Consider the following 25,797-nt stretch of genomic DNA (forward strand, 5'->3'; position numbering starts at 1 on the left):
TTGGTTAATCATTAAAAGTTGTTTTGATATATCAAAGTCAGTGACAGTGCTTTCCTATAAAAAGCCATTTCACTGTGTAGGATATAGTCAACTCTTGATATTTGGTGGTGTTTTAAGGGCCAGTATCCAGTTTGTGGATTGCCAGACCGTTTCTCTTCCACTTCTATCTATGTGCTTTGAGAATAAATAGGAAAAGAGAAAGAAAAGACCTAATTTTGACAATTTGGCCTCTGGTTGGCTTTTCTGGTGGGAGGTTGAGTCGGGAAATATGTTGAAACTATTAGTTAAAATGACTTTATAAGAGTTTCACCTGGTCTGTGCTCTGTCCGCCCCCTGCATCCTAAACATTTGAGTGTTCTGTGTGGCTCATTGAGGCCCTGGGGCCATGATGACCCCCTCACTTGTCTTTGGTATATTAGGTGCTTCTCCTAGGTTTCCAGTGTGGGTGAAACCACTAAGGCAGAGTCAGCACTGTTTGGAGGAGGGGCGGGGAAAAGGTGAGGAGAAGGACCTTTGCACAGTTTCAGTTTTTGACAAGTTTCTCCTTGCTCTTGACATCCCTATAATTGTCTTACATTCTAACAGTTTCACATGCCAAGTGCAAAATATAAAGATAGAGAATGAAGAGCTGTAAATACAGCGTATGGGCTGCAGCATGTCTGTGGTGCGTGTATGAGTTATTGTACATGTAGGTAAACAGGACCAGTCATAGTCAGAGTCTGCTGCCCAGTAATTAGAAATCAGACAAAGTTACTTTACTGGAATTTGGTTCTTGACCTAATTGGGCAGAGATTAAATTCCATACTGTATTTCCTATATAAAGTCAGAAAATGTTGTCAACATTTCTCAAGTTGAGGAACTTTGGATAATGTTCAATATTTTATCCTGGTTGGTATAAGAAATTGAGATTGGAGCGTGTGGTCAAGAGTTCAGATTCTGGTGCTGTTAGTTACCAGTATTGTGACCTTGAGCTCCTGTGGTTCAGTTTCTTCATCTATTAAATGGAGTACTAAGAGCAGCACCTGCATCATATGATTGTTGAGATGTAAATGAGGCAATACATGCAGAAATACTTAGAGCAGTGTCTGATACAAATTTATTAAGCTCCCCATAAATAGTAGATAGTATTCTTTGTATAATTAGCACTTAAGGACAGAAGTATAAACTGCTATGTAAAGTAATTTAAAAATTGCCATAGGCAAGATATACACAGCAACTGAGATTTTATTCCCATTATTTAGACAACTTTTATTCTAAGAATTTTTCTCTGATAAATTACTGGTAGTTGTTATTACTGAAACTAAGTGACTTGAAAATGATTTTTTAAATCCAGAAAAACAGTTTCTCAACTAATGGTGAGGCTATTTAAGATAAGAAATGTGTGTGGATAATGTAGGCTTCTCCATTCCTCTCATCAGCTCACAAGGAGATTACTCTCTCTAACTAGGGTGCCTCTGTGCTCCACACATCTTTCTTAGCCTCAACACTCAGATAAACATCTGCCCAGAGTGGTTTTGAGCTTTATTAGTCAAATAAGGGTTTGTTGTCAGTGTGACCAACACCACCAATGACAAAGACATGGGAGCAGCATCGTGCTTCCGCAGAAGGCTGCTGCTGGCACCTGCCTTAGCTGTTGTAGCCAGCAGACTTTCGAGCAGCACCAGCACATTGTTGCCTTTCCCTCCTCTTTGACCTGGCCCAGAGGCCATGGCCAGCAGGAAAGAGGAGGCCAGGCTGCTGCCTTGGCACATTCCCACAATGTCAGCTTTTAGGGAGGAGAAACCCGCTGTTACTGCCTTGAGACTCAGAGTTTCCACTTCCTATCCGCCCTCTCTGTCCCTACTTTCTACTCATAAACATAAAAATGCATCTAATTCCATCACCCTAACCCCACCTGTCCTCAACTGAACATGTTTAGTTCCCCTTTCCAGCATTGCATGGGAGAAGCAGGGGTCAGCAGAGTGGAGAGACTTCTCCAGGTTCAGGAAGTTCTGAACTGCATTGACTTAAAATTTAAAAAAAAAATAATAAAAAATATATTTCAATTAAAAAATGGTTGGAAAACATAATGTTAACTAATAATGGGGACTGATAGCACAAAATAGCAAATATTCATAAATTCATCAATATTTGGCACTAGAATGATCTTTTTTCTCTTTAATGAAAAGCCAGTTTACCTGCCACATTTAGGTATTGTTTAGGTTGAAACCCGTAAAGATGACATTCTTGAGACTCCTCCATGTGGGAAGACAGAAACCAGGACAGCTAAAACTCAGTCCCGGATAATCCACAAACTAGGTCCTTCACAGGCAGATAATCAAGAGTTGACTGTATTTGTCAGTGTTTCTCACCCTCACAGCAGCTGCTAGGAGAGAGAGCTGTGTGCGCACAGGAGGGCTCCCAGCGCTAATGACCCAGTGAGAAGAAGGGGAGACAGCCTCTAGATGCTGATAGTCTGCATGGTTCAGATACAGTGTTTTGTTGTGTTCTTTCATTTATAAGCTATCCATTTCTCCTAAAACATTTTGACAGTCTCATTAATAAGTTGCTATCTAAAACATTAACATATAAAATAATGTAAACAACGTACAAGTTTTAGAATGACATTATACCAAGTAATATTTTAATACAACTATTTGAAAAATGCATAATCTTGTTAGAATGTTCCCTTTTACAATCTTTCTGCTAATTCACTACCAGTATATAGAATCTGAAGTGTAAAAGTTTGATTTCATAAATGAATTGTGGGCTTCTTAACTGCTAAGGAGACTATTAATAATGTGTTACTTTATCATGTGTCAACCTTAAACATAGTATTATTTTACACTTGTATAATGCTTCACATGTCCAAATTGAAATGTTTCAGTATGTTTATAAAATAGTCTCTTAAATTTAAATGTTAACTAACATAAAAAGTCTTTGTGTTGAAACAGGCCAGTGGTAGGTCACTGTATGGTGTTGATTAACAGGTTTGCTTAGGGTGTCTCTTTGAGGGGTGTCCTGGTTAACCGTGAGAGTTGTAGTCAGACATTGTGACAACTTGGTAATGCAGTACTCTTACTCCATAGAAATCACTCTTTTCCATTTAAAGATTGAGAACCTCGACCCTCGAGGCATTCAGCTGTCAGCTCTCTTCATGAGTGGCGTGGACATGGCCCTGTTTGCAAACGACGCATGTGGCCAGCCCGTGCCCTGGGAACACTGCTGTCCTTGGATGTATTTTGATGGGAAGCTCTTCCAGTCCAAACTCCTTAAAGCAAGCCGGGAAAAGACCCCACTCATCGACCTCTGTGATGGTCAGGTCAGTTGCAGGAACGCAGTCTGGTGGAGGTGGGGAGGAACAGCTGTCTACCTTCAAACAGAGGGAAATACCACTCACTGTCTAATCAGTCGTCTTTCATACCAAATTTATGACCCCAGGTGACAGCATTCTGTTTTAGATTGTGTCCAGCCATGTGTGAGTTAATGTCAGTTCAGTGCTGAGCTCTGGATACACATTTACATTAGACTCTCATTAATCACCATAATTATGTTCTATGAATTTGCCTCAAACATTGAATTAGAAGATAGTGAATCTCACCTCATATGGGAAATGCACGGCGAGGTTCCTCTATTCCTCCAGTGACAACATCTTTGTCAACTGATAAGCATATAACCTTGTTTATGTGTGTTTCTATTTAAAAACATCTCAATGAATATATAGTTAATTCACTCACATTGAACTCAGGGCCAGTAGTGCTATAACTCAGCCTGAAATGAACAAAGCTCATCTAACACATGTATTTTCTCCATGAGGCATATCACAGCCTGGTACTTAGGAACACCGGTAGCACTCAGCACTGCGCTTGGGGCCAAGTCAGACAGCAGAATCACCCACAATAATTTTAAACACCACTGAGTAGATGGTGAACAGGACATTGTTCACAGTATAAAAGCTGAAACAAAACGGCAGAGTGTCATCTTCTTCAACCTCAACTTGAAACCCAAAGTGTCCCCTACTCTGCACATCTGTGAATGACCATGGGAATGCTCTGTGTTGATCTGGGATTGCAAGTACATTTTAGTAAGTAGGTGAATTCACAGATGTGTGGAGCTCATGAATAGTAAGGATTGACTGGGGGTTTTTTTGTGGGTTTTTTTTTTTAATTCTGGTTTAAAAATAAAGTGAAGTAGGTTATCAGGTTATTTGGTCCCATTGCCTAAAAGAGGCTCATACTCCGTTCAAGCCTTTAAACCTTAGACTATAAAAGATGCAATCTCTAAGGTCTGGTTTACTATGCAGTAAGCACATTTTCAAATTCTGGTTAAAGATTGGTTGTTCACAAGACACTCCAGTTGAATTTGTTGGCCGTTGAATGAGCTTTGTTTGGGCTGAGTTATAGCACTGAAGTCAATGGAATTTGACACACACAAGTTGTATATTCCACATCTGTGTAGGTTATGTTGTCTTCCATGATGTAATGAACATGAAATGATACAACAGTCATTCCACGGGCAGTCTTGCAGACAGGTCAGGTTCCGTCCTGAAGAGAGAGCTCCAGGCTTCTCTGAGGAGGCATCTGTCACTCTGTACCACAGTTGACTCTCTGTGATATGCAGTGAATACCTGACCTAATACTACAGAGAGGAGAGTCAACTGTAAAGATGTGAACTAGGCATCATCTACCCTGCGGTGCATGGGTGGAAAGAGGAAAACTGGGTGAGATGTCTTGACTTAGCCATTGATTTTGAGACCCAAATTTACAGTTTCATTAATAGCTATTGGGGTCAGTGGTTCTCACCTGAGGATCTGCTCAGATAGTAGAAATTCATTTTTATTTTTGAGATTAAGAGGTATTTTATTTTTTATTTATTTATTTTTTGCAATTTTGCTCTTGCGGTCATGTTTTCATTCTGCAAACAAGTACTACTGAGCAGACTCACTGTTTACAGATAAATAACTAGACATGGTATAGCAGCCTCTATGTCACTTCCTCCCTGTCCATTCTAATTCAGCTGGAACCTTGTAAGTCACATTTTCACATGCTGCGCTTGACTTGCAGGCTGAGCAAGCTGCCAAGGTAGAAAAGATGCGGCAGAGCATCCTGGAAGGGCTGAACTTCTCCCGGCAGAGCCTCCCGCTCCCCTTCCCACCGCCCTCGGCGCTGCCTTTCTACCCCACCTCTGTGTACCCGAGGCACTTCGGGCCTGTCCCCCAAGCTCAGGGCCGAGGGCGTGGCTTTGCAGGTGAGTAGGTCCCCCTCTGCAGGTAGGACTGTGCTGGTGTGGGAAGACAGAGGCACACACAGCTTGCAGGCCTTCGTGGGCCATATCTTGCCATGTTGAGACACTGTAATTAGCTGGCAGGCTTAGTTATGAAAGGAACAAGTGGATCCCAGAAGAGTTTCTGGGAAGGGGAAAAAGGGAGCTACGAAAGCTGTTGCAGTGATGAGATTTTAAAGATTTTTTCTCCTGTGAGGTCTCTACTAAGGCCTCCTCCTGGATACTGACTGGGCCACCAGATAGCGCCTGGGTGCAGGAGGCTCCTTCAGTATCGGAGGGAGTGACATGTCAGTGTTCTGGTGTTGACAAGAGGGTTGGCTGTTGAGGGTGTAAGAACAAAACCTAGGAAATGGGGGTCGCTTTGCCTGAAAACCCACCGGGGGCTCTCCCCTGAACCTGGTTCCTCACAGCTTCTCCCGTCTCTCTCCACCCGGGTCCCATAGGAGTCTGTGGCTTTGGAGGCCCCTATGGGGAAACTGTAGCAACAGGCGCCTACCGTGCCTTCCGCGTGGCGACGGCAGCAGGACACTGTGGAGCCTTCTCAGGCAGTGACGGCAGCAGGACTAGCAAGTCGCAGGGCGGTAATTATGCCATGCCTTCTAGAGCTTCTGCCCGCCAGCAGCTTCCCTGCTCCTCTGGCTCCTCTTCTGTCCTGACTCTAGCAGCACATTCTTTCCACGAGTCCCTCCCCCTGCATTTGTTTCTGCTCCTCTCCCAGCTCCTGTTTGCCCCCAGGTCCCTGCAGCAGCTTTGCTGTGGCCCATCCCTGTCTTCCTTCTGGGCTATCATGTGTCTATACACAGACTTAGTGTGCACCCAGTCCTCTAACCATCACTTCTTGTGATAGAACCGGCTGCCCAATAATACCCAGGGATGTGTCTTTCCTACCTTATTCCCCAACAGCCCATCTCGGTAAAGAGGATTATGCATGTATAGAAGATTCTAAGGCCACAATAGAATTCCTGGCATAAAAATTTAACACAGTTTGAAACATTTTAAAAGAAGCATCTGATATTAGATATATACTGGTAAATGAGTTTGTTTGTTTTAAATTCCCATTGCTTCTCTTATTTGTATTAGGCTTACAAGGGAGAAAAAAGTCTTAACATTTAGTTTTGAAATCATGTCTTGTGATTTTGCTGTAATATGAAGCCTGAGACTGGGGGCTTTGTCACAAATCCTGCTTTTCGAGACTGCAAATTTAAACCTGGCCATCAAGTCGACACTAGAGGGTTATTCACATACATTTTTAAGTAACTTTGAGGATAGGCAGGCCTCTCTCATTTAACCAGGAATGTTTTCCAGCTCAATTACTTGGGTGCTTACAGCAGTTTGTGAGAGAATTCTGGTGTAGCAGTGAGACTCTCACAGATGAATGCAGCCCCCTGTGTGGCCACAGGAGCATTTGTCCCTCCGCACTGGACCTGCATGCCCCTTTTCCTGCCTCCCCTGGGTTCTCCCGGCTGTCGGTGCTTTTTTCCTTCCTGTCCCTGTGCCATGCAGCACACAGTGAGGTGTGCTCTGGTTCACAGTTGGCTTCTGCTCCTCATGGCCCTGGACTGGAATCTCTTGCTAGCCTGCAGTCGGGGGATCATGGGGGTCAGGGGAACCTTAGGGTGAAATGACAAGAAGAGCCTGCCTCCTCACTTCTCCAAATTGTGTCTGGAACTCAGATCTGCACTGTCCAGTGTAGAGTCACTGGCCACCTGTGGCTCTCAAGCACTTGAGCTATGTTCTAAGTGAAAAATGTACTTTAAAGATTTAATATGGAAAAAACAAAGCAAATTATCTCATTAATAGTTTTTTATATTGATTACATGTTGAAATATTACTTTAGATATATTGAGATACAATAGATATTATTAATACTGATTTCATATATTTCTTTGTATTTTTGTAATGTGGCTAGTAGAAAATGTAAGGCTTATCATATATTTTGCTGGACAGCACTGCCTGGCTGCTAAATCACATGGCCAACACCTAGATGATGAGAGTTTATTACAGTCCATTCCATCTTCCAGAAAATAAGATGCTTGAGGTCCTGGTTTATTTTGTTTTTATCAGAAATTTTGCTAACGGTTAATTAATTATTTAAGAATGTTCTTAGGTAAGTCAGAAAACCTTAGAATATGCAGGCTACCAATAATTAATAGAAGTTAGTGCATACAGTGAATTTGTGACCCAGAATAAGGGAATTCTAATTTAACAATCCAATAAAAAAAATAACAGGCTCTGTTTACTGATTAATTTCCATAATGTTTGGTTAAAGTAGTAAACTTTGAAGTAATTATCCAAAAAGAAGATAATAGGTAGAAGCCGTGCCATCTGCAGCCAGGGCAGCACTTGATGGAATGCAGTTTGGTCTTGCACTCCTCAGTGGTAACCTATTTCGTTATCATGGGTCCTTTGAGGAGCCAACACATTTGTCTTACTGTCAGGTGTATTTGTAATAACAGCTACACCATTAAGATCAAACGATGTGATGTGACTTAGATAGTCCACAAGAAGCCTTCACAAAGCAAGTGGAAGGGCTTCGTGCAAAACATAAACCACAACTGAAAGGAAAATGCTTCCCTGTTTTTCTTTTTTCTTTGCCATTCTTAATCCTGGGATTTTTAAAGGGTTTTTGTTTTTTGTCTATTTTTTGTGTAGGAATCCAACCTATACCTTCTCAGGGAGGGAAGCTAGAAATAGCTGGCACCGTGGTCGGCCACTGGGCTGGGAGCAGACGGGGCCGCGGGGGCCGGGGGCCTTTCCCCCTACAGGTCGTTTCTGTTGGAGGACCAGCAAGAGGGTAAGTGCTGATCAATGAACATGTATTTATAGAAATTAAAAAACAGCCTCTTATTTGTTTTTCAGTTTACTAGAAACATTTTTATATCACTAAATACACTCTTTATTATTCATAGTGATTATATAGGATTGCATTATATATACCTTTATGTAACTATTTGTCAAATGATTATCCATACATTATTCAATTAGCCATTTATAAATGTTTAAAACAGTAGTATGTTTGAAACGTATTATTTTTTCAAATTGCATGCATTGGATATGAACCAAGAAAAATAAGATTTATTCCTTGGAATCAATCTTTGGCATGCCCATGATTTAATAAACTCAGTGCTTCCTATAGCATAAGATTAGACACCTTTAAATTCATCTGATATTATTTTAAATGGTTTAAGTGTTTTTTGTAACAGATTCAAGGCTTTCTGCTTTTGTCCTACTTATTCTTCAGGCGTCCAAGAGGAGTTATTTCCACCCCCGTGATCAGAACATTTGGAAGAGGTGGGAGGTACTATGGCAGAGGTTACAAAAACCAGGGTGCGATTCAGGTAATAACACGACATAATGCTGGTGGTGGTTACTCCCTAATGTCTGTCTTCCAGGCTAATGTTTTAGTGCCGGTATCCAGAGGGGCCGGGTGTTGTTGGGCTCCTTCTATGGAACATCTATCGTGATGGTGGCATGTGGTGCTCACCCCTGTACGTCCCTCAAATCATTTCCATTAGGTTTGTACTCAGGTGAACAGCTGCTTATAGGGATTTACGGCGAATAATCCAGGGCCCTTAATGGTGTTTATATTAGGAAACATTATTAGGTAAATAGCATTTAGGATTTAAAAAGGAAATCCTTACTGTCGGTGCTGGACAGGAGGTCTCTTTTTCTCCTTCTCCTGGACCATCTTGACTAACTTCTCATCCCACCCCTTGCTGGATGCTGTGCTGCTTAAAGGATAATCCCAAGAGGAAACAGGTCACGTGTTTGTCTTCAGGAAAGACTGGAACATGCTTCCGCTTTGGATGATAGGATCTGGATCCTGGTGAATTTCCTCTTGAGAATGATACCAGTCAGCTTTAACACCGTAGTATGTCGTCTCACTTCTTGAATTATGATATTTAATCACAGTGTACAGTTTATTCTGATGCCATTCGTGTAAACATTAAGAGGAGTGCACACTTGCCCTGGCTCACTGGATAGAATGTCGTCCTTCGGACTCAAGGGTCCTGGGTTCGATTATGGTCAAGGGCATGTACCTCGGTTGCGATCTTATTCCCTGGTCCTGATCGGGGCACATGAGGGAGGCAACTAATCAATGTGTCTGTCTCACATCGATGTTTCTCTCTGTCTTTCCCCCTCCTTTCTACTCTCTAAAAATCAATGGAAAAATACCCTCCGGTGAGGATTCGAGGATTAAAAAAAAAGGCGTGCACTCTTGTGACTAATATATTAATAACCCATATTTAGAAACTTAATTGGCCAACAGAAGATAAAACTGTCTTTACCAGGTGATCTTAGCACCTTGGCCACTTGTTTCAATGAAATACATCAAACAAATCAAGTACAGAGCCAGTCTCTTTCCTGAGGGTGGGACGCAGGCAGCCCCTTTGCAGCACAGCATCTAGCAAGGGGTGGGGCTTGGTTCCGTCGGCCTCTGCCTTCACACAGGTGCATTTTGAGCCAAAAGCACCCTCAGCCTCTCAGCCGGTCTAGGAGAGGGGCCACAGCCTTCCTGTGGCTCCAGCCCAGAGCTCTTCTGTGAAAATGGCCCTTGTGGTGCTCTTGTCCTCCTTAGTGGATGACAGGGCCTTTCCCGAGCTGGTAGTAGGGGCTGTCCACACGATGCTTATACACTAATATAAAACATACCTTGAGAACTTTCTTAGGTAAGTCAGAAAACATTAGAAAATGCAGGCTACCAGTTAGTTAATAGAAGTTAGTGCATACAGTGAACTTGTGACCCAGCATAAGGGAATTCTAGTTTAACAGTCCAATAAATTCTCAAAAACTGCACAAAACAGATGTGTAGCTTAATTAGTTATAAGGCAAATACTCATGTGCCATCACTATGTGATGAGTCGCATCACCAGCCATACTGAGAGCCCCTCACACCTTATCCCAAATCCTCCTTCCTCCCTCCACCCAAAATAATCACGACCCAGACCTGTTCTCTGTGGTTTTACTCTTGTGTGTTGTCTCTAGGCACAGTAGAGTTTTGTTCATTTTCTTTGGTTGCTGTTTCAGTCTCTCCCTTTCTTGTCCTTCACTTACTCTTGGAAGCACAGCCCAGGCATTCCATGACAGACTGGATTTGGCTGAGTGTACACGTACACTCCGTGCAGCTCTGCTTACTCTTTCTCATACGCCAGGAGCTGGGTCTGAGTGCTGCCTCGTTCTCGGGTTTATCCCACAGATGCCTGCTTTCGTGTCTGCTTGTCTATTTTTATGTATTGGACCTTCTTGGTACCTCAATGACTAGACCAGTGGTCAGCAAACTGTGGCCCCTTGAGTGTGGCTCTTGCACAAAATACCACGTGTGGGTGCACACGTACAGTGCGATTGAAACTTCGTGGCCACACTCAAGGGGCCAAAGAGATGCATGTGGCTCACGAGCCACAGTTTGCCAACCACTGAACTAGACCATTCATTCACTAGGGATTGCAGAACGAAGATGTGCTCAACCCATCATTTCTTTTTATTTATTTACTAGAGGCCCGGTGCACAAAAATTTGTGCACTTGTGGGGGAAGGAGGGCTCCCTCAGCCCGGCCTGTGCCCTCTCGCAGTCTGGGACCCCTCGGGAGATAACGCCCTGCTGACTTAGGCCTGCTCCCAGGTGGCAGAGGGCAGGCCCAATCCCTAGGTGCAGCCCCTGGTCGGGCTCAGAGCAGGGCCGATTGGGGAGTTGGGGCGCCGCCCCCTGTCATGCACAGAACAGGGCGGATCGGGAGGTTTCGATGCCACCCTCAGTCACGCTCAAGGTAGGGCCGATTGGGGGGTTGGGGCACTGCCCCCTGTCACACTCAAGGCAGGGTCAATGGGGAAGTTGCGGCGCCACCCCCTGTCACGCACAGAGCAGGGCCAATCAGGGGGTTGAGGCGCTGCCCCCTGTCACGCACAGAGCAGGGCCCATCAGGGGGGTTGGGGCTCCGTACCCTGTCATGCACAGAGCAGGGTCGATCAGGGGGTTGAGGAGCTCCCCCCTGTCACTCACAGAGTAGGGCCAATAGGGGAGTTGGGGCACCGCCCCCTGTCACACACAGAGCAGGGCCGATCAGGGGGTTGGGTCGCTGCCACTGTCACTCACACTCAGGGCAGGGCCGATGGGGAGGTTATGGCTCTATCCCATCACACACAGAGCAGGGCCCGTGGGGGGAGTGGGGGTTGGGGCGCCGCCCTCTATCACCCACAGAGCAGGGCCGATCAGGGGGTTGGAGCGCCGTACCCTGTCACACACAGAGCCGCAGGGCGATCAGGAGGTTGGGGAGCTCCCCCGTATCAGGCACAGAGCAGGGCTGATCAGAAGGTTGGGGCACCTTCCCCTGTCACGAACAGAGCAGGGCGGATAGGGAGGTTGTGGTCCCGCCCCCTATCACACACAGAGCCGCAGGGCGATCAGGGGGTTCGGGCGCTCCCCCCTGTCATGCTGATCCCGGTGCCGGGAGGCCTCATGGCTCCGCTGATCCCGGTGCTGGGAGGCATATTACCCTTTTACTATATAGGATAGAGGCCTGGTGCATGGGTGGGGCTGGCTGGTTTGCCCTGAAGGGTGTCCTGGATCAGGGTGCGGGTCCCCACTGGGGTGCCTGGCCAGCCTGGGTGAGGGGATGATGGCTGTTTGCAGCTGGTCACACCCCCTTCAGGGTGGGGGTGCCTGGCCATTCTGGGTGAGGGGCTGAGGGCCATTTTCAGTCTGGCCAAGCTCCCTGGCGATGGAAGCTCCCAGCCTCTCCTTTTAATCTTTTTTTTATTATTATTATTATCATTATGGGATTTATTTACCTTTCTGTAATTGAAACTTTGTAGCCTTGAGAGGAGCTCAGAGCCAGCCAGGGCGGGTGGGAGGGAAGCCTCCTGCTCACTCCAGCTCCATGGCCACGGCCGGCTGAAAGCAGGTATATGGGGTTTATTTACCTTCGATAATTGAAACTTTGTTGCTTAGAGTGGAGCTCAGAGCTGCCATGGCAGCTGGGAATCTTCGCTTCCTCCATCATTGGGGCAACCAAGCCTCCTGCTTGCTCCAGCTCTGTGGCTGCCGGCCACCATCTTGGTTGAGTTAATTTGCATATAGTCGCTCTGATTGGCTGGTGGGTGTGGCTTAAGGCGTAGCAAAGGTACAGTCAATTTGCATGTTTGTCTTTTGTTAGTGTAGATTCCATATTGTACACACTGGCAGCTCAATACATTAATACTGCCATCACCGACACCATCACTGAGGACAACTAAAATGTTGGCATATGTCCTATAATTCTTGCATTAAAAAAAAAAATAGTTGTGGTTATTGCCTGCATTGTTCAGCTTATAGCAGTGACCTGCTTCAATCTTCCTTTAGCCTCATCTGTCCAGGTTCCATACATCTGTGCATCCAGGACCCACAGCCTATGTCTGCAGGTCCATTTTGTCCCTCTGATGCTTTTTCTCTAGTATAGTCCTCAGTGAGGACTTAGGGAACAAATACTCAGTTTGAAAATACTAGTCATTGTTTTCCTAACATAGTGATACCTTGGAGATATTGTGGGGTTTTTTCTAGACCGCTACAATAAAGTGAGTACCGCAACAAAGAGATTTGTCATCTTTTTGCTGGGGGCGGGGGGGAGGTTGGGGGGGGGCGGGTCTTGCCTTCAGTTTGTAAAAATGAAACATAAAGTGAAGAGCTTAAAGCAGGGTATTCTGTTCTTGAAAACATTGACTCACATCTTGCTCCCCAAGTATCTTAAAGCATCTGTGGTGTCATTTTCTCCTGTTATAAAGCTTTGCTGTCAAAGACTGATAGTAATCTAATTGTCTTTCCCTTTAAAGCCATTTGCTGTTTTGGCTTAAATGTCCAAATGTTGTTTTTTCTGTCAAAGTTTAGTGATGTGTCCTGCTGCTGGTTGCTCTGGGTCCATGTGCTCAGTACAGGACAAGCTCTTTCAAACACAACTTTAAATCTTGATTTGCATCAGGAAGTTTTCTTGAATGACTAGTTTTTCATTTCTGTGCTTTTTCTTTGCTTTTTAAAATCTCTGGTGCTCCTGTTACCCTGGTTCTCAGGGTCCATCTTTAGTGTTTGTCACACTCTGGATTTTTTATCTTTTCCTTTATATATATATATATATATATCTCACAAAACATACAATTCACCTGTTTAAAGTGTACAATTCTCAATGTCAGGAAGTAGTTTATCATTCTAGGAAGAAACACATATTCATAAGCCAGTGGTTCTCAACCTTCTGGTCCTTTAAATACAGTTCCTCATGTTGTAACCCAACCATAAGATTATTTTCATTGCTACTTCATAACTGTAATGTTGCTACTGTGATGAATCATAATGTAAATATCTGATATGCAGGATGGTCTTAGGCAACCTCTGTGAAAGGGTCGTTCGACCGCCAAAGGGGTCGCGACCCACAGGTTGAGAACCACTGTCATAAGCAGTCACTACTCCCACCCCAAACTCTCTCTGCCCCTGACAACCATGTATCTGCTGTCTGTACCTTTCATGTAAATGCATAAGGGGCATGCACCAGCACTTCATTCCCTTTCATTATTATGTTCTACTGCGGTGATGGCGAACCTATGACACGCGTGTCAGAGGTGACACACGAACTCATTTTTTTGGTTGATTTTTCATTGTTAAATAGCATTTAAATATATAAAATATCAAAAATATACATCTTTGTTTTACTGTGGTTGCAAATATCAAAAAATTTCTATTGCCGAACCGGTTTGGCTCAGTGGATAAAGCGTCAGCCTGCGGACTGAAGGGTCCCAGGTTCGATTCCGGTCAAGGGCATGTACCTTGGTTGCGGGCACATCCCCAGTGGGGGGTATGCAGGAGGCAGCTGATCGATCTCTCTCATTGATGTTTCTAACTCTCTGTCCCTCTCCCTTCTTCTCTGTGAAAAATCAATAAAATATTTAAAAAAAAAAAAAATTTCTATATGTGACATGGCACCAGAGTTGAGTTAGGGTTTTTCAAAACGCTGACATGCCGAGCTCAAAATGTTCGCCATCACTGTTCTATTGTGTGCATGGACCACACTGTTTATCCATTTATCGGTGTGTGGACATTCAGGTTGTTTTTATTTTGAGGCTATTGTGAATAGTTTCAGGTATACAACATAATGATTCAATATCTACATATACAAAAGCCTAAGCAGCCGTTCGACCGGTAGCGATGATGCACAATGACCACCAGGGGGAGGATGCTCCAACTGGTAGGTTAGGTTGTTGCTGGGACCCTGTCATCCCTGAATCTGGTTCACTTGCACCAAATTCCCTTTCAATGTGCATTAATCTGTGCACCGGGCCACTAGTTTATATGTATTACAAATTGATAACCACATTAAGTTCTAGTTAAAATCCATAATCTTAAATAATTAAAGAAGTTTTTCTTTTTGTAATAACTTTTAAGATCTACTCTCTTAGCAGCCTTCAAATATACAGGGTGGAGCAAAAGTAGATTTATAGTTCATATGAAAAGTAATATAAACAACAAATAAGAATAAACTCTGTGTTTTGTATACTCACTGCTGGGGTCCAACCCCAGCGGGTCCAGGGGTCCCCAAAGGTGTGGACGGCGTCGGCAAAGAAGGAATGACACGGTGACAGTGTTCAGTTGATCAGCAGCCTAGCCAGGATCTCCAGCCAAGTTCTGGTCTGGATCTCCAGAGAGGTTCTGATTTGGTTCTCCAGCCAGGTTCTGTGTCCATGTTCTCTTGCTAGGTTCTCCAGGTTCTCCAGCCAGGTTCTGTAGCCATGTTCCCTCGCTAGGTTCTCTAGCCAGGTTCTGTCCAGGTTCTCCAGCCAGGTTCAGTCACCAGGTTCTAGTCAGGTTCTCTTGCCAATTTCTGTAGTCAGGTTCAGTCCAGGATCTTTTGCCAAGTTCTCTCGCTAGGTTCTGTCTCTAGGTTCTGAGGCCAGTTTCTGTCCAGGATCTTTTGCCATGTTCTCTCCAGTGAAGTTCTTCTGTCTCTAGAGAACGTTCTATGTAGGTTCTGTGCCTCCTGGTTCTGTCTTCTAAGTTCTGTGTTCTAAGTTCTGAGTCTTGCTGTCTTGTTACAACTGTATTTATACCAGTTGATTCAATCCTATCAATCTCTATTACAAAGGTTAGGGCGTTTCTTATCTCCATTCCAGGGAGTAAAGATTATGTAGCTTAAGCATGATTGTTCATAGTTAAAGTGATTAATTACCCACCTGGCACTTAGTTGAGGGATTTTATTCCCTCCCTAACTTCAGGGGAAAATCCCTACCTGGGGAAACCTTTCTCAGAGACCTTGGTTAAAACACATAGTGCCAAGAAGGTGAGCAAACATATTAAGAACAGTATGCCATATATGCCAGGTCCCTTGAAACAGCAAGCATGGACCGGCTCCCGGCAACTCACAACTATAAACCCATTTTTGCCCCAACCTGTACAATAGAGTATAGTTAACTAAAGTCATTATGGACACATTTTTGTGTGTACACATTTTCAGTTCTCTTGGGTATATAGGTAAAAGTGAATTCTCAGGTGGTAGGTAAATTTAACTAATTGAGGAACCACCAAACTGTTTTTCCAAAGTGGCTGCACATTTTTTCTACTCCTATCAGAAATGTCTAAGGGTTCTGGTTCCTCCACATTCTCACCAACATTTTTTGTTATTTCTTTGAGTTTAGCCATCCCAGATGGTATGAAGTAGTATCAAATGTAGTTTTGATTTACATTTCTCTGTCTTTGTTTCTGATTTTAAAACTTTTCTTCCTTTTCACTCTCTTTGGGTATTTTATAATGTTATGTGGTGTGTTTCTTCTAGTTTAGTCTTCATTTTTTTTTGAATAATCTTTTCTTATTTTGAATTCTTCCCTAAAATTTTCACCTCACTTCCTAGCTTTTCTTGGTTTGATCGGTGTATGTCCTGTCCTGTCACAACCCATTTTGAAATCAGAGGAAGCAGTCTTGGCCGTTTATGGACATGCCTTTCTGCCATATTTCATTGTCTAAAGCAGTGGTACTCAACCTTCCTAATGCCGCGACCTTTTAATACAGTTCCTCATGTTGTGGTGACCCCCAATTTCATTGTTACAAATTGAACATAATTAAAGCATAGTGATTAATCACAAAAACAGTATGTAATGATATATGTGTTTTCTGATGGTCTTAGGTGACCCCTGTGAAAGGGTCATTTGACCCCCAAAGGGGTTGCGACCCACAGGTTGAGAACCGCTGGTCTAAAGGAATGTTGGTCCCTTCCTTATCCTATATAATAAAAGCCTAATAGGCTGTTCCCTGCCTTTCAACCAGTCGCTATGACGTCCACTGACCACCAGGGGGAAGACGCTCTGACCAGTTGGTTAGCTTGCTGCTGGGGTCCGACCAATCAGGACTGGGTGAGATGGGCTAGACACGCTCTGGAGCCCTCACGCAGTCCCTCCCCGGCCCCGGTGTGGTCCCTCAGCCTGGCCTGCGCCCTCTTGCAACCCAGGACTCCTCGGGGGATGTCCGCATGCCAGGCCGAAGGGCCCCCCCTCCCCCCCCCACTGGTACACGAATCCGTGCACCAGGCCTCTAAGTCTTACCTAATAATGGACAAACATGTAAATTGACCGTCCCTCTGCTATGCTTATCAGACAATCAGGAGAGTATGCAAATTAACCCAACAAAGATGGCAGTTAATTTGCATATGTAGGCACGAAGCAGCGGAGTGGAGACTGAAGGCTCTGGCTGGAGCAGTGGAGACTAAAGGCTCTGGCCGGAGTGAAGGCCTGGGTCCCGGGTGCTGGAGGAAAACCGGTGCCGGCAGCTAGAGGAAGGGAAGGCCTATTGCACGAATCTCTTCGTGCACCAGGCCTCTAGTTTTTCTATAATGGCGGTACGTGTGGTTCCACCTTGGTACTTTTGGTTGCTCATTTTAGGTGACATTAGTGTTCTTGTATCTTGAGAAGGACAGAAAATGAAGGGCAGCTTGTCTCCTGAGAGTTTCTGAGCTGTCCTCCTGTCTCTGTTGTTGCCATCCTGGTGGGGCCAGCTCTAAGAGGATGTGTGCAGAGCAGGTAGTGCCACCCTGTGCTTGTGGTCACTTGGTGGGGGCACGCCTCACAGTGTCCACAGTTTGCAGGAAGAATGGACTGTAGAGAGCAGTACAAGCTGGCTTTCCTTCTCATTCCTGTTGCATCCTCTGTGCATGCACACACCACCACCACCACCAAACGGGCCCCTGACCCAGTTCCTGCAGCAGGCGCCTGTGAGGGTGTGAGGGGCTGCCCACCACCTCTGCTAGTACCATCACAGGTGTGTGCTTGGTCCAGCAAGTGGACTTTTTCCTGAGAGACTGAGTGAAGGCTTTGAGGTTTGAAAGCATGTACTGGAGATCTTCCGTATCATTTTTTGTCCCTACTTAGCCCTCCTATATTTTATTTGTCCTATATTTTTATATTTATCTCAAGGTTCCAAGAAAATCACTATAGTATAGACCTCTGGAAAAGTTTATATCAATGTTCCTGAATTCTAGGATTGAAAACTAAAATGAGAAGACAGTGTGGGACATATGGAGCCCAGAGGGTATAGAAGAATCGTCCCTAATACAAGGGTGATGGGCATCTTCAACTCCATTTGGGCTGAGCAGGTGGTCTTTATTTTCAACCAAACACCCTGATTCTCAGAGTAGAAAGGACTAGAAGGCACTAGATGCATCACCATCTTGTGTTGAAAGGGGATGGATGGGATGTGGAGCTGGAAGACCTCTAAGCAGCTTACCTTTTCTGAGCCTCTGTTTTCTTATCTGAACAATGACCTTTTGAAGGTAAAGACCATTAATGTTTTCTTCAGCAACTGTCAGTCTCTGATAGTGGGTCTCAGCCCTGTCCATGTCAGCCCTAGGGGACACTGGCTTTGTTTAGAGACAGGGTTAATTGTCACAGCTTGGCTGCAAGTGCTGTGGACTTGTGTGGGCAGAGGCCAGTCATGCTTCTAACCTCCCTACAGTGCACAGACAGCCCCTGACAGAATGATGAGGTCCAAAATGCCGTGATGTCAGGTTGAGAAACCCATGCTCTAGGAAGTAAGCAACTGGAAGAGCTCAGTCTGTCTTCATGGTTCCGTACAGAGAGGAAATGTGCTGAGTCAGTCCCAATGTTCATTTTTTTCCAGAGAATTGTTTTTAAATCTGTTAGGAAGAGGGGGAGACCCCTTCAGAAGAGATAAGCCACAAACACATATAGCGATTATCAGTGCAGACTTCCTTCTTGCCGAGGTTGCCCGGCAATGATTGTGTCATTTCTTCATTTCCCAATAGAAATGGACGTCCCCGCTGCCTGTTACGTGCAGATATCCCATTGGAGGTCATGTGCAGGACAGGCGTAGTTTGAAACTTCAGAGTAGACTTATTGAGGGACCTTTTTTTACTTTAAATGACTCAGTGCTCTTCAAGTGGGGATCTCCCTCATCGTCAGCACATTAACTACAGGGAAGTTGAGGGATGGGGACACAGGAGGAATTGCTGAGATGGAGAAGCTTCTGCCAGATGCAGGTCAATCAGAAGCGAAGACAGAGTATGTTACAGTGTAGAGGATGTATGTAGAGTATATAACAATGTACAGAGAGTGTATACAGACTTACAGAGTGTATGGAGTATATAACAGAATGTAGAGGAAAGTACATACACTGCCCTGGCCAGTGTGGCGCATTGGTTGGAGCGTTGTCCCAAACATCAAAAGGTGGTGGGTTTGATTCCCGGTCAGGGCACATGTCCAGGTTGTGGATTTAATTCCCAGTTGGGATGCGTGCAGGAGGCAACTGACTGATGTTTCTCTCTCCCTTCCTCTCTCTCTAAAATCAAGAAAAACATTAAAATGTTATAAAAAATAAAAGTCTATTTTAAAAAATAAAGTACATACACCGTATTCTATTCTTGAATCTGCAGTGAGTATCATCAGGCCTTGTTAGCATCCCGGTTCCCACTGTTTACCAAGAGTTGCTAATCGCTGTGTGATTCATTTTAAACAGGGCAAGCCCCCTTATGCTGCTTCAGCAGAAGAAGTGGCCAAAGAACTGAAGTCGCGATCCGGGGAATCCAAGTCCTCCGCCATATCTTCAGACGGGTCCCTGGCTGAAAATGGAGTGGTGGCTGAGAAGCCAGCTTCCCAGATGAATGGGAGTGCAGGCGACACCAGGGCCCCCAGCCACTCGGAAAGTGCCTTGAACAATGACTCTAAGACGTGCAATACAAATCCTCACTTAAATGCACTAAGCACAGACAGTGCTTGCCGTGGAGCTGATGCTCTGGAGGCAGCTGTCTTAAAGCAAGAAGAATAAACTTATTTTTTATAGAGGGTGAAGGATGCTGGAAGGGTAAGGATTTAGGAATATCTGGAGAGAAAGAGAGCCTACAGTTATGTACATTTTTTCCTTTCCGTAAGAGAAAAATGAGGACTTTGGAAATTCGGATCCCTCTTTGATATCAGAGATTTAAAAAACACATTTTTAGTTTTAACCAGTTGTAGTCAAAATGCTACAATAAACAAAAAGAGAGAAAGAAAATGAAGAGCATTTGACTCCCACTCTTAAAATGAAGTACACACAAAGTTTAAACTGGTTATGACAAAAGCCTATAGTTGTGTTTCTTGAACTATAAAGAAAACAAATTTTGGCAGTCTTTAAGTATATATAGCTTAAAATATCATTTTTAGCATTTGGCACCATATGTATGCCATTATCTTTGATTTTGCATTACTGTTCACAAGAAAGCTTTGTTTAAGGCTTTGATTTTATGATTATGAAAGAAATAAGGCACAACCACAGTTTTTCTTTCTTACTTAAATTTCATCACTGTTGATGTGGTTCTTTTGTGTTAAAAGAAAAAGTGCAACTATCAAAACAAAAAATTATAGAGTAATATTGCCGTTCTGCTGATTTTAAATATACAGTACATCATACATACTTTACAAGCAAGTTAAATGGAGATAAAGTTGAAATCATAGAAGATACAAATGACCTTTCAAAATCAATACAATGTGTTCTGAAACTTTTTGTGACTTAAATACCATGCATCTGTGATCAATGAACTATGTGGTTTTGAATCGAATGTAGACCATTAGTGCTACTACTTGAGCTAAACTTCTGCATGGTTCATAATTTTTAAAGTGTGTAGTTAATATTATGCATGTTATTGTCCTTTCTTCCATTCTTACCAGTATGTGCCCATTTGCAAAACAAAAATGCTAATAATCAGTAATAGTTCTATAAAAGATGTTAACTCTGTTTAGTCATTGACTGATCTTGCTCTAACCTTAAAATTTTGTGATTATTGACCTCTGTTGCATTTATTCTAAAACACCCCAAAATTATCTAGCTGTTTCGAGTATCAACATTACCCTGGTGTATTCACTGCTGTATGCATTACTGTTCTTTGTTGCTGTTTTATTCCTTCATATTAGCAAAATATGAAATTCTGTGAAAAACAAAAAAAAATCCCTTTGATCTTTAACCCCCCCGCCCCCTTCTGTAGCAGGAAACAAATTGCTTGTTCTTGAGAACTTTCCCATCAAGAATTTAGTAGAAGCAGGTATACTTATATCATTTTGATGTTTTTGTTAATGTTTCCAAACAATGTACTTTGAAATCAGAATCACTTCTTATTCGTTTTCATATAATTCTCCTGATGCTCTTCATCACACATTAGTGATCAGAAACGAGATGTAATTCCCCAATCCCTGCCCGCAAGACCTGAGTAGGATCTTACTGTAAGTTGAAGGGAGTTTTGCCCTAACTCATGGATTGTGCAAGAATGAACTGCTGTTGGGTTTGACTGATTGTAGATGGGTTGTGGTGTGGTGTATTGAAGGCTATTGAATGCAACTTACAATGCTTAATAAAAATCTTTATTCTTTTAGTATAAAGTATGGTGTGACTTTTAAATTCCTTGTATTTTACTGAAGTTTAATTCAAATTGAAACAGCTACTGAAGAGCTTGGTCAAATAAACAAGATTGAGAAATATTTTGTCCTTTGCAAGTAATTCCAGGTTTCCAGCTCTAAAGGAATTTACATACATCGTTAATGTGGAAATGAGGCTGGTGTCTGAGTTTGTTACAAAGAAGACAGTCCCTATGATAGAGTAGGCTTAGAAATAAAGTTATTGTTTCTTAAAAAGCCCAAGGAAGAAATAAATTTGGTCTTGATTAAACCACTTTTTAAACATTAGCCAAATCCATACTTTACTCGGCTTTTTACTCAATGTCCCTCTTTGTCCCGGGGTCCCCTACATTGCACTGGTTGTCCTGGCAGTTTGGAGAGTGCTGCAGGGCATTTTGTGGAATGTCCCTCCTCTGGGGCACACGCAGTTCACACGGCACCAGAGGACTGACCTTACCTGGCTGTTGGTCAGGTTTCCGACCTGTAACATCGCCCCACCCCGTCCTATCCGCTCCTGGGGGGGTCATGCACCGCCCGCGCTGGGAGGTGGGGTATGAATTTCCCGAAGGTGTTTGGCGTTACTGTGCCGGGCAGCCGTGTCTTTCCCGCCCACCGTGTTTTTACGTCAGTGAGTTCTGAGTGCTGAGCACAAGACGGGGCGACGGAATTCGTTTTTACTGGTGCCCGTTTTCTGAGGATCCACTGTCAATCTCTCGTGCTCTGACCCCCTCAATGATGGTGCCGAACTAGGAAATGCTACTTCAGCAGCACTGTTCTGGGTGTTCCAGCCATCCTATCAGGACGACACTATCACCACCCGCAGAGCAGCTTTCACCCACTGCAGGCGACACGGCTGGAAAGCGGCGAGGCGCCCCGAGCCTGCGGCCGGCCTCCGCTCAGGGCTGGCCCTCTGCGTGCCCTGAGCTGCCCCTGCGGGCACCGCGGCTGCGGGCGCGAGATCGGCGCCTTCCGCGCGGAACCCGGGGCGGAAGGGGAAGCCGGCGGGACCTGGCGGCAGGGAGACTCGCCTCGGCCCCGCCCGCTACGCAGTCGGAGGAGGACGCCGGCGGGCGGGGCTGCGCGCTCCGGCCCGTGGGCGGAGGGAGTCTCGCGTCGGGTGGGGCGGGGCTGCGTGAGGCGGGGCGGGGCCTGGCGTGGGGCGGGGCCTGGCGTGGGGCGGGGCGGGCCGGCTCCGCGCGGGCCGGGGGGGCGGGGGGAGCAGGGCGCTCTGCTTGGCTCCTCCCCCAGCGCAGGGGGCGCGCGCACCCTCCGCGCCTCCAGCGCTGCCGCCCGGGCCTGGCCCGCTGCTGCCGTGGCGTCGTCCTCACTGCCGGCGCCCAGAGCGGAGTTCCGCTTGCGGGGCGCCGACGGGTTTTCGGGGACGCTGGGGGCGGCCGGGCTTCTCCTGCACGGTCGGTGCCCCGGGCGCCGCCGGCCCGGCACGCCCCGGTCTGGGCAGCGGGTCCCAGCCGGAGTTCCCCGCCCGGCGGGAGGCCAGGCCCGGCCTGCGGCGCCGCGCGCGGACCGGAAGTGCAGTCTGGCGCCGCCGCGGTCCAGGGTGGCGGAGGCGGAGCTCACGCCGCTCCTCGCGGACCCGTCCGACCCGCGGGGCTGGTCCCGCCGCGGCTCACCCCGCGCCCTGTCCGCAGCCCCCCTGGGAGTGCGGGGCCCCGCCGTGCGGCACTCCTTCCGGCCGGGGTCCCCGCTGGCCGCTCCGCGGTGGCCGAGCTCCCAGGGCCGCCGCTGCCGCGACCCGGCACGGCCTGTGCCCCGGGCAGGTCCACGCGTGAACCGTGAGGGGCCGGCGGGGCGCTGGGAACACCGGCCCTTCTGCCCAGACACCAGGGCCGCGTCCTGAAACCGGGCGATTTCTGACCCGGCGTTGACCCTTTTGTTGTCTTAATAAATATTCTTTTCCTCATTTCAAAAGTAACGTTTATTGTAGTAACTTTTAAAAATGTAAGTAAACAGAAAGGCAAAAGTCCCCAGTAATTCTTCTATCCTGAGACACCTGTTTACATTTGCTCTTTATCTTTCCTTTTCCTATGCAGTATATAGTTTTTTATTTTCGTTGCAGAAAATAATCAGGTTGTCATACATGTTTTGCGACGTTTTCCCCACCTGGCATCATTGCCTCTCCCTGTCCCACAGCCCCGGGCGGCCGCGCAGGGTGCACTGCTAGGCGCCCAGGGCCCCGCCTGCATGGCCTTTACATTCGTGGAGGGGAGCAGTATCCGCGTGCTGTGTACAAATAAGACTTTCGGACAAGATGAGGGAAATCAGACGAGGTGACCGGGCATTTGGCAGGGAGGACCTGTGGACCAGCTGCCCAAGGACAGTGGTCTGCGGGGGGGGGAGGGGGGGGTGGACTCGGGCCCAGGTGCGGGGCGGTGGATGGAGAGAACCCGCCAGTGAGGGGTGAGTCACCACTGCAGGGTTGGGGACGTGCGGGGGCCCTTGGGAGGCTGTGAGTGGACTCCAGGTCAAGGAAGAGGATGCATGCACACCCCACAGACGGTCAGCATTTTGCCAGGAGGTATGCATGCAGAGGGTGGGGGTGCTGGGAAGGGCCTTTGGGTCCTCAGCACTGACTGCACCCCCTCCCACCTCTTTGCCAGGAAGATGGGAAATGATTTCTGGTTCTCATGTGCTCCCATTGCCAGTGAAGGTGGCATTTCCCTTCTGATGCTTTACTGTGTCTTCAGTTTCTCCATTTTCCAGTTGACAGAGAACTTCCAATGCCCTGGCTCTGTTATGATGCTAAAAACCCAGGCCAAGACACGAATTTTAAGAAGTTATTCACCCTCTGCCCCCTTATCCATGTCACCCCCTGAAGGACAAAGGGGGAGTGCCGGTCCTTTCCTGACGTGGGTAAGGATTCCAGTGCTTTCACCTTCAGTTCTGAGAATGTCTAACTTATTGGCCCCTTTCCTCCCCGCTTGGTAGAATGAACCTTGCGGAGGCCGCCGCTTTGCCTGAAGCCACCTTCATTCTCCCCATACGGGCCCAGGCTGTGGGATGCAGGGCTTCCCTGCTTGTCCTGTTAGCGTCCCTCGCACAGACCTGGGCCGCAGACCTGCAGACAGGGCCAAAGCTGGCTTTGCACTAGACACCTCACCTGTGCAGGGGGCTGGACTATGTCTCCTCAAATTCATGTCAGAGTCCTGACTCCAGTCCCTCAGACCCTTAAATAGGGTGTCGTAGGTGTAATTAGTTAGGCTGAAGTCATGTTGACATGGGGTGGGCCCTAATCCACAGGACTTGTGTTCCTATAAGAAGGGGGAATTTGGACACACATAAACACAAAACGGCCTTGTGAAGAAGATTGGAGAGATGCTGCCACAAGCCAAGAAACTGATGGAAGCTGGAGAAAAGCCTGGAACAGACCCTTCCCAGCGCCTCCAGAGGGAGCGTGGCTCTGCTGGCGCCTTGACCGCAGACTTCTGTTGTTCTAAAGCACCCAGTCTGTGGTACCTTTGTTATGGCAGCCCCAGGCAGCTGATGCCCCCTGCGTGCAGCCATCCTGGTAAGTGCAGATCATGCTCTGCCCAGTTGTCTCTGAACCCGTGGGCCACACCTCAGCTGGGTGTGTCTTAGCTCTGGTTGCACATTTCTTTTTTCTTGAGGCACAGAAGGGTAACTGGAAGTGGCCTGCGCGGACCCACGTGGGGACAGTTCCAAGTGGGATAAAACTGCCTGCGTAGTAAGAAGGAACTGTGCTCCTTTTTCTACAGCAGGAGAGCTGCTGTCAGGCTGAGGGCCTCATCCTCACCTGGTATTTAACCAAGCGCGCTCAAACCCACTTCACGGAGGATCTGCTAGGGCTGGCAGTGTGCTGGCTGTTGAAGAGACAGCCGTGAGCACAACAGAGACCTACCTCCCTGTGCTGTGGCATTTCATCCGAGCAGGAAAAGAACAGTCACATGGAAATGCGCGTAAGAGAAAATAAATATACATGAAAAAGCAACAGCAATGGTAATAAGTCCTATGAAGGAAAATGCAGAGAAAAGAAGGAACTTCCTATGGGTGAGGGAGGTGTCAGGGAGTCTGAGTAACGACCTGGAGGTCAGGTGGGAATTGCCCAGGCAGAGTTCCAGCCACCTAAAGGCAGGTGCCTAGGACGGCCTTGGCCTCAGCCTTGGCAGCTCATGAAGCAAACAGCTGGAGGCACCCTTGGCAGACCTACCCAGACAACACATTGTGCTCACGCCTGTGATTGGTGCATGCCCATCCCTGCAGACATGACTGTGGGAGGGCCATTCTGGTCTCAGTTTGCCTGGAAAAGCCTGTTTGCCCCTGTTCTGGTATTTTGTTAACAGTCCTCTTTTGGAGAGTAAATTATATGGTCACCCAGCTGAGGGGATTTTGTCTATAAACTCAGTGCTTCCAAACACCACGGGGCCATCCTAGAGATGGTCAACAAGAAAGGGCACACTTTTGCCCTAACCAGTTTGGCTTAGTGGATAAAGTGTTAGCCTGTAGACTGAAGGGTCCCAGGTTTGATTCCGGTCAAGGGCCCATACATCAAGTGCAAGCTTGATCCCCAGCCCTGGTTGGGGCATGTGCTGGAGGCAACCAATCGATGTGTCTCTCTCACATCAATGTTTCTCTCTCTGTCTCTTCCACAGTCTCTAAAAATCAATGGGGAAATATCCTC

The 25,797-nt window shown here is 46.3% G+C and overlaps 1 protein-coding gene across 8 annotated transcripts in view; it reads left to right on the forward strand.

The window, feature by feature from the left end:
* FAM120A (family with sequence similarity 120A) overlaps positions 1-21,222 on the forward strand; it is a 113,496-nt gene extending 92,274 nt beyond the window's left edge. For 5 of the 8 annotated variants that reach the window (XM_036331366.1, XM_036331367.1, XM_036331369.1 and 2 more), the window contains 6 exons: positions 3,092-3,301; positions 5,043-5,226; positions 5,706-5,843; positions 7,915-8,056; positions 8,504-8,600; positions 19,234-19,542. In XM_036331366.1, the coding sequence (XP_036187259.1) occupies positions 3,092-3,301; positions 5,043-5,226; positions 5,706-5,843; positions 7,915-8,056; positions 8,504-8,600; positions 19,234-19,542 (1,080 nt within the window). Of the gene's footprint in view, positions 1-3,091; positions 3,302-5,042; positions 5,227-5,705; positions 5,844-7,914; positions 8,057-8,503; positions 8,601-19,233 lie in introns of those variants that run through there. The other 3 variants (XM_036331365.1, XM_036331370.1, XR_004971348.1) reach the window with 3 other exon arrangements.
* The last annotated feature ends 4,575 nt before the right edge of the window (positions 21,223-25,797 follow it).

The sequence above is a fragment of the Myotis myotis genome, unplaced genomic scaffold (genome assembly GCF_014108235.1).
Source record: "Myotis myotis isolate mMyoMyo1 unplaced genomic scaffold, mMyoMyo1.p scaffold_m19_p_12, whole genome shotgun sequence".
Taxonomy (NCBI): domain Eukaryota; kingdom Metazoa; phylum Chordata; class Mammalia; order Chiroptera; family Vespertilionidae; genus Myotis; species Myotis myotis.